The sequence below is a fragment of the Suricata suricatta genome, chromosome 3 (assembly GCF_006229205.1).
Source record: "Suricata suricatta isolate VVHF042 chromosome 3, meerkat_22Aug2017_6uvM2_HiC, whole genome shotgun sequence".
Classification (NCBI taxonomy): domain Eukaryota; kingdom Metazoa; phylum Chordata; class Mammalia; order Carnivora; family Herpestidae; genus Suricata; species Suricata suricatta.
The window spans coordinates 163,934,770-163,943,741 of NC_043702.1; the positions used below are offsets into that span (position 1 = coordinate 163,934,770).

At 44.6% G+C, this 8,972-nt stretch overlaps 1 protein-coding gene across 3 annotated transcripts in view; it reads right to left on the reverse strand.

Annotated features, from left to right (window-relative positions):
- RAB3GAP2 (RAB3 GTPase activating non-catalytic protein subunit 2) overlaps nt 1–8,972 on the reverse strand; it is a 100,236-nt gene that overhangs the window by 23,450 nt on the left and 67,814 nt on the right. For 2 of the 3 annotated variants that reach the window (XM_029935658.1, XM_029935660.1), the window contains 5 exons: nt 8,058–8,163; nt 7,065–7,225; nt 5,761–5,983; nt 1,100–1,273; nt 893–999 (listed from right to left, as the gene is read on the reverse strand). In XM_029935658.1, coding sequence (XP_029791518.1) covers nt 893–999; nt 1,100–1,273; nt 5,761–5,983; nt 7,065–7,225; nt 8,058–8,163 — 771 coding nt within the window. The remainder of the gene's footprint in view (nt 1–892; nt 1,000–1,099; nt 1,274–5,760; nt 5,984–7,064; nt 7,226–8,057; nt 8,164–8,972) is intronic. The other variant, XM_029935659.1, reaches the window with a different exon arrangement.

Sequence of the window (8,972 nt, forward strand, 5' to 3'; positions counted from 1 at the left end):
GGGGGGGGGGGGCCCTACGTGAAAGACTTAACGGCAAAGAGGAATATCTAATCCTATGGTTTTACAGTTCACTTGATCCTGGCGTCAACCCTGAAGGACTGACATCTTTGTTTAAAAAAAAAGGTGGAGAGAGAGAAAAACCGGGTCAGATTCAGTGACCAGCCCAAACCCAGACACTTGTCAGCTACTCATCTGAGACCCAAATCCAGGACTCAGGCCGCCAGGCTCGCGGCCCTTCTCCCCGTTCCGCTTCCAGACAGCGAATGCGCCAGGAGAGAGGGTGGCTACCGTGCGTGGGAGAAAACAACACCCAAGCGGAGAGGGAAGGGCAGCAAGGCTAAGCCTGGACTGGAGTCAGCCCTGGACATGACTTTGATTTTTCTTCTGAGACAAACGTAAGAGAAGTCACAAAAAAGGGCATTTTAAATAAGCAGATGCTAGGTTAATGTCAGGATCTTTACCCTGGCTTTCATCACGAGGACTACAATGGTAAACATTTTCTATTAGGTGGGTGCTGTCTCATGTATGAATTCAAGAGGAAACAACCTTACGTAACACAACCTAACCGGGCGTGAGGCAAAACGCACTGGCTTTAAAGACAGAGAAACTCGGGCTTACATCCTGGCCCAAACTCTAGTCTAGGGCAGGGAACAGAACTCTCTGGGCTCTTGTTTTCTCTAGAGCGGGGATCGTGACAGCGTCCACACTGCGCAGGTTTTCGGTGAGGACTGTAAGAGGTCACTCAGGAGAAAGGTCTGGCCCAGCTCCTCGTGCGGAGGCGTTCCGAAGGGGAAAGTCCGTGTTCCCACTAAGCTAGCAAATTATGCATTTCCACAGGACACAGCATGAGCACACGACAGAATTCACAGGACAGAAGCAGCGGGAATCTTACCTCCGGGTCTTTGTTCCACTGAACAACATACTCCCAACAACAATGCGCGTGCAGCATGTCAAGCTCGAGGCTGCAGGGAAACTGCCTATAGGCCGCGTGCAGCAAGTCTGAAAGCGGGAGAGAGGGACGCACTTAGTATTCGGTCCTGAACAGACTCCGCCCCGTCTCCCCTCTCCGGCTGCGTATTTCTCCGTGTCTCTGTGTTACCTGGTATAGCTCCTAGGTTCACCTCCACCTCTGGCACCTCAAAGAAACCTCTGTTAATACCTTCTTTCGGTTCATCTGGGTTTTCTGCATCTCTGTCCTTATTAGCCAGTTTTAGCACTTCAGGGCTGAGGTCCTGTTTAAATATCCACTTGGCTACACAGTCTGCAATGCCACCTACAGTTTGGAGACAAGAAAGAAAATGAAAATTTGGTGTTCGCCAAAGAGACCCGACACAGTGCACGGTCTGGATTTCCTTATGAGGACACCTAAGTGCCACGTTCAGCTCTGTACCTGAGAGTGCCCCCCGCCAAAGCCGTGAAATTTACCAGCATCACTACCTACCCTTCATCTTGTGAGGGTAGGGGGACACCTGATACCTAGGGGCATCTCTATCCTCTCATAAAATATTAGAGAAATGTAAATGCATACACCTACGTGTGGCCATACACCACCCAGCTTCTACGTCCAAAAATTCAAAACATACTTTACCAGACACAGATGAAGGGATGAGTACAGCGTAAAACGCTTTCACTTAATTGTGAGACTGACCAGCATAATACTTGTCTAGGCTTCTTAGTGCAACGCGTTACTTTTAATGTTCAACTAACTTGCCTACTGGAATATTTATGGGCGAAACTTAGCCGTGTCTAAGAAACAATGCTCTCCCAAGTTTCAGTTGTCGACACAGTCCAAAAAAATTATAAACGTAAACTGAAAAACACTTAAGACAAAGAGTCCTACTGACTACCTACGACAAATTATACACTCTTCTGTAACCCACCAAAACCTTTTCTTTCTTGCTACTTTGATTCAAATATATCGTTTGTGTGCTGGGTGCTCTAATGTCTTATGCTGGACTTCTAAACCATTTGGCAATTTTCATTCCAAAATCAAGTCCCTGATTACACTGCTTAGGTCATTATCACAGTGATGGGCCTACACTATGAGCAGGTGGCAGCATAGAGTGTACTGCGTTACAATTAAAAAATCTTTTTTAATTTATGTAAACTTAATAAGAAAGGTTTCCATCAGCATCCCATCCCTTCACTTGCAGTCTCTGTGCCTCTTCATCTAAAGTGACTCTCCAGGCAGCATATATAGGTCTCTTTTTCTGTTTTCTCATCCATTCAGGCACCTTATGTCTTTTGATTGGAGAATTTAGTACATTTATAATTAAAGTAATTACTGATAGGTGTGTGTCTATGGCATTTAATTGTTTTCTAGCTGTTCTCATGGTTCCTCTGTTCTTGTGTTCTTCTCTGTGGCTCGATAACCTTCTTTGGTGATGTGCTTATATACCTCTTTCTCTTTTGTGGATTTACTATAGGTTTTTGCTCTGTGGTTACCACGAGCTTAGATACAACAACTTATATCTGTCACAGTCTATTCAAAGTTGATAACAAGTTTTGATCCTGTTGTAAAGCTCAACATTTCACTCTCCCGTACCACATTTTATATTTTTGATGTCACATTTACGTGTTTTTGTCCTGCATATCCCTTAACTATTATAATCAAAGTTGTCTTTTTTAAATTTCTTTTAAGCATTTTTATTTTATTTTTTGAGAGACAGAGAGACAGAACATGATGAAAGGGATTGAGAGAGAAGGAGACACAGAATCTGAAGCAGACTCCAGGCTCTGAGCTGTCAGCACAGAGCCCGATGGAGGGCTCAAACCCACAGATACAAGATCATGCATGACCTGGGCCAAAGCTAGATGCTCACCTGAGCCACCAAGGGGTCCCTTGTCTTTTTCTGTTAATGTTTGTTTATTTTGAGAGGGTGCATGTGTGAGCGGAGGAGGGGCAGAGATAGAGTCAAAATCAAGAGCTGGACGCTTAACCAATTGAGCCACCCAGGCGCCTCTCACAGTGGTCTTTTAACCTTCATGCAAGCTTTGTAAGTGATTATTCCACTACCTCTACTGTATTTACCTTTCCAGCGAGCTTTATTCCTTCATATGTGTTCTTGTTAAGAATTAGTGGGGGCGCCTGGGTGGCTCAGTTAAGTGTCTGGCTTCGGCTCAGGTCATGATCTCACGGTTCCTGGGTTCATGCTGACAGCTAGCTCAGAGCCTGGAGCCTGCTTCGGATTCTGTATCTCTCCCTCTCTCTGACCCTCCCCTGCTCACACTGTCTCTGTCTCTCAAAGATAAATTAAAAAAAAATTAGTGCCTTTCTTCTTATAAAGTTTCTTTAATATTTCTTATAAGGTCAATGTAGGAGTGAAGAATTTCTTTAGCTTCTGCTTGTCTACAAAACTATCTGTCCCTCACTTCTGAATGATAACTTCCCAGGCAGAGTATTCTTGGTTGAAAAATTTTTTTCTTTTGTCACTTTGTACCATACAACTCCCTACTGACCTGAAAAGTTTCTGCTGAAAATTCCACCGACAGTCTTATGGGGATTCATTCCCTTGTACATAACAAGTTGTTTTTCTCTTGCTTTTAATATTCTCTCCTTGTCTGTAAGTTTTCCACATTTTTAATTATAATGTGTCTTAATGTGGGTCCTTGAATTCCTCTTATTTGAAACTCCTGGATCTGGATGTTACACCAGGTTAGAGAAGCTTTTAGCCACTTTTTCTTCAGGTAAGATCCCTGCCCCTTTCTCACTTCTCCTTCTGGGAGCCCCTCTGATATTGTCCCCTAAGTCCCTAAAGCTATCTTCTTTTTTTTTTTTTTCATTTTTTATTTTTGTTCTGATTAGGATCCACTGTCCTGTCTTTGAGTTCACTGGTCCTTTCTTCTGCTTCCTCTAGTCTGCTGTGGAAACCCTGTAGTGGACATGGAGTTCGGTGACTGTATTATTCAGCTCTGTGACTTCTACTTGGTACTTGATTTTCCATCTCCTTGAAGTTATCCCTGCATCCATCCATTCTTGTCTCCAGTTTGGTGAGCATTTTTATGATCATAACTTTGAACTTTTTATCCAGTCAATTACTTATCTCCATTTGATTAAAGCTTTATTCCCCCTGAAGTTTTGTTTTATTCTTTTGAAACACCTCTATCTCTTCACTCTGCTGGACTCTCTGTGGTTTCCACACAGTAGCTGGAACCCCCTCTCCTCGTCCTAAAGGAGTGGGTTCGTGCAGGAGATGGAAGTTTTCAGTCCTGCCTCGCCAACTGGCTGGCTCTCGAGCCTCTGTGCTTATCCAGGCAGCCTATTCTATTGTTAACAGCGTCCAGTCGTTGAGGACGTCCGGAGATGTGCCAGGGTCCCCAAAGAGAGAATCTTAACACCTAGATTCAGGCTGACTGAAAGCCAGAACCTCAAGAATCTGCTTTTGAAAGTAATGCAAATATATACAGCCCTGCAGGCCCAAAGCATCAGCCCCCCTGGCCACCAGTCAGAAGACCTGAGGTGTCCCCTGGGTGGCGGTCACAAAAATCCAGGCTCCATATGAGCGTAGAAGCTCCTTCTGGGTTATACTGGCAAAGAACTGGGACAAAGCAGGTGAGTGCCAACATGGCATCCATAGCCCATGTTCCTTCAGAGCAGCTGCACAGGCCCCTTACTACGTGCCAAACCTAAAGCCTGCCTCTCGGGTCAAAGCGTACAAGTCTTACAGAGCATGAGAAAACAAGTTAACTAAATAAAATTATATAAATACATGGGTATTTCTAAATCCAGAAACACAGTCACTCCAGTATCAAATGCCTGAAAGGACTGCCAGTAAAAAGAAAGTACACGTGACTACTAGAAATTTAAGGGGCTTGTGGCCAAAGACACCCAATCTCTCCAGGACAGCAGGAAGTAACAGATCACAGAAGAGGGTGGAAAGTTCTGTGCAAATTAGGAGGAAGAAGAGAGAGTTTGCAGCTCGTGGATCATGAGCAGTTGCTTGGAAGAGGTAGCTATGAGCTGGGCCTTGGGAGAGGTGTGCGATTTAGGATCCGGAATGGGACGGGGAGGGGGGCTGGCTCAGACCCGGAGACGGGGAGCCACCCAGCGGCTTCATCTGCAGCACGGAGTGGGAAACCGGGCCGGGCCCAGAGCCACAAGCTCTGAGCGAACAGGCTTAAGAGTTTGTATCTGTCCCACAGGCTCTTGACGCTCTCATCTCAAAATCTCCTTAAACATTTAAAAATTATGGACAATCCCAAAAGGACCTGAGCTTATGGGTTATATTTATTGATATTTATGGTATTGGAAGTTAAAAGAGAACATTTTAAAATATTTTTGTTAATCCACTTTTAAATACAAGTAATAAGCCTATTCCGGTTTAGCAATATTTTATGAAAATAACTGTACTCCCCAAAGCAAAAAAAGACGTTTAGTGACAAGAATAACACTACGTCTTTGCAAGTCTCTTCAACCGTCCAGCTTGTGTCTGGAGTCTCCAACCCGCTTCTGCTTTCCCTCCACTGTGACCTGTCGTTTTGGCTGAAGTACAGGAGGAAAATGAGAAAAGGGACGTTCTCTGACCACTCTCTGAGGACCGCGGCTGACTGTCTGAGGTGGGGAAAGCAGTGGGGGCCTGAGCAGGGAACCGACAGCATCAGACGCTGAGAAGTGGGGCGGGGGGTTAGTTAGAATGTTTTTGTTCTGAGTGTCTTTCTCTTTCCCTATTCTCACAGTCGTTTCTACAAAAACCACCAGAAGGGCCCACGGCGTAAACATGTGGCTATACAGGCGCAACGCTCAAATACTCTCCAGCTCACCTCTTCCTCCTTCCAGTAACTTTTTGACCGAGAGCCTTGGGAGGGGCTCGGCGTGCGACACCCTGGCGGCCGGCGCGCTGGCCCTGCTGTGCAGCAGCGTCTGCAGCAGAAGGCAGTCCTCTAGCTGTTTCAGCAGGAGCTTCCAGTACTCGGTGTCGAGAGAAAGGGCCTCCCAGGACTCGGTGAGGGCCTCGGAATCGGCCCCCACGACTGTCTGGGAAAACTAACGGAAAATGCACTGGTGACGGTCTGGCGAACATTCTGGACCAACGTTAATCTGAATCAGCTTTTAACTTGAAGGCTGATGATGCCCGTCAGGCTACCCACAAAGCAACACACAGCTGCTGGCTCACAAGTATCACTACTTGGCTGGACGGGACAGGGGGGACAGGAGGAGACTGGAGACTCGGGGCAACAGTGAGCTGCACTCACTGTGGGGACCTTTACAGAAGAGACCTGTGGTAACACCCAGGTCATCCAGTGTGGACCTCAGCAAGTTTGCAGGGCCGTCCCTGACAAGGGCCCCGGACTTTTCTGCCTGGGCCAGGAGATGGGGATCTCTTCAAAATGTACTCACGTGCAAAATATAAAACGTGTCTCAAATTTCTTCTCTTTCCATTATTATAAACATCTTAAGCCAGTAATATTAAATTCAGCATATAAAGGCCTGAGAATGACAATGTTAAGTGACTCTCCACAGGCCTACTTAAGTGACTCATCCAATTAAATGCAAAAAATTACTTGATCTACCATGAGATAGGAGGTGTTTATTTTGTTTTTTGTTTTTGTCTTTTTTTTAATAAATTTGAGTCTTTAAGAGATGAGGAGAAACAACAAAGCAAAAAGGTCACTAGGAAACTTTTTATGTCAGTCATTCAACACCACATGCCCCAAAACAACTTATGTTTATAAAGTGGGGGCGGAGATTATAAATACAACTGTGGGACTTCAGAGCTACAACAAACCTCAGAGTTAATGCAGTCTAACCCTGATCTCCTGCGGACGAGGAAAGCGAAGCAGGAGGTTCACGTTCAAGGGGCTTACAGGGGTAAGGCCTCTGCGTCCACCTGCAGGCCTCTCCCCCCTCATGCCGCGAGGTGCCGGCTAAGCTCAAATACGCACGGCCCCTGAAACAGCAGGTTAAGGGCAGCAGCCCTCGCTCCCAAAAAGACAAATACGAAGCTGCTGGGCACACATTTCAGATCCCTGATGTTCCCTGACCCCGAAGCCACAGCAGCCCCGCCGCCGGCTGGCCAGGGACCGACCCGGCCTATCCAAACACCAGTGCGCCCCTGCCCACTCACTCTCTTCTCGGTCAGGCTGTTGGAGATCTGCGCGGCGACGGAATGGCCGACGTGTGCGGACAGCAGCGCAGCTCCGTTGTTCTCGGACTGAACACAAGCCGTGCGCATCTGCTGCCACCAAGGGGACACAGACTGTGAGTCCCAGGTCTCGTCGATGGCCACTGTGGGCAAAAAAAGAACGTGAAACAAAGGGGCTCGGAGCTTGTTAATTTTTCCTGTCCAATCTTTACCTCGAACATAATGCAGAAACTGAATTCCCCAGGGATGCACCTGCATATTTCTGAATGACTCAGAAAATAAATCCGCCACTTCTCTTATCAGAATACTTATAGCCCGTTTATTTAGGCTGTCTTAGTGGTCTTGCTTCTGAATCAACTGTAAATCTCTGGAGTATTTCCATCATTCCAAAAACTACTATTGAATTTTTTTAAGTTTTATTTTATTTATTTTGAGATAGAACAAGAGTGCGAGCAGGGGAGGGGCAGTCAGAGGAGAGAACGAAGCACTCTCAGTGCAGAGCCCGATGTAGAACTCGAACTCACGAACCCAGAGATCCTGACCTGAGCTGAAACCAAGAGTCAGATACTTATCAACCGAGCCAACCAGGTACCCCACTACTACTGAATGTTGTAATATAACAGATTATTCTATGAAGCCAAAAAGCAATTTTAAAAATTACCTCCACCAAAGACCATATCACTTACCTCAATGAATTAAGAAAATGCATTGTTCATAACTCATTACTTTGGATGACACAAATATAAATTTTATTTCCATAAAGCATGCTTTGAATGCACCAAGAGCTTTCTATTAATATATAAAAGGATCTCTAGAGAAATGTTCCGTACGCTGTAATCTCCTTTTATGAAGAGAAAGCATCGTCTTTTCCCAGTTTTGTGGTTTTTCGAACAGGAATGAATCTTCATTTGCAAGAGCAGCCGCAGCAGCAGCTCAGGGCCCGGAAACTGCAGTTTCCTCCCGCATCTATCTTACCTTTCATCTTGCTCAGGAGGGACAGCATCGTGTGAAGACAGCACACAGACTGAGGTTTATCCAAAATATCTTTTTCCTTAGAAAGCCAAACATTCAGCAGCAGAGACTGAAATCAAATTTAAATGATTTTCAGTACAAATATTAATAAACAAAATGTTGCAGCTGTCGAGAGAACACATGGGCATGAGTGAGCCAGTCCTTCCAGGGGAGAGAGAACTGGTTACTGTATCACAGAACCCGAGAGACAGAAAAGGTGTCTTGTCTACTTAAGAGATTCTCTATCATCTGTCAGATAACCAAATTTCACCGATTCCACCTCTTCTTTGGGTTAAGCGCCGCCTTCCAGGTTAAGCCTGGATTATGGAGGGTGGTATTACCAAAAAATCACTACCAAGTTGGCACAGATTGCTGCGGACTGACAAGGAGCCACTGAGCCCATCAGAGGAAAGGAAGGATCTGGAGCTGCGGACCTTCCCCAACATTGGCCACAAGGCACTGTGGAAAGCTATTAGATTCTAGTTTTTTTTTTAAATTTTTAATGCTTTATTTTATTTATTTATTTTTTAAATTATGGACATTTTTTTTTTGAAAAAGTTAATTACCATTTATTGAAGTTCCTGTTTTCTTTTTTTTATTTAAAAATTTTATTATTTTTTTACTTCATAAAGTTTCATATTTTTTTAACATATGCAATTATTTTCCATCATTTACAATATAGTAGTTGCAATGACACTCCAAACAGAAAAGCAAAGTAAAAAATCAAAACACCAACTTCTGTTTCATGTAATTAGACTTATACAGAAATTAGAAGGTTATGTAACAACTAGTTAATCACCTAATTTCACAGCTATCTGAAGTGGCAATCGTTATATAGCAGCTTATCTATGATACATTCAAGATAAATGATACAATATA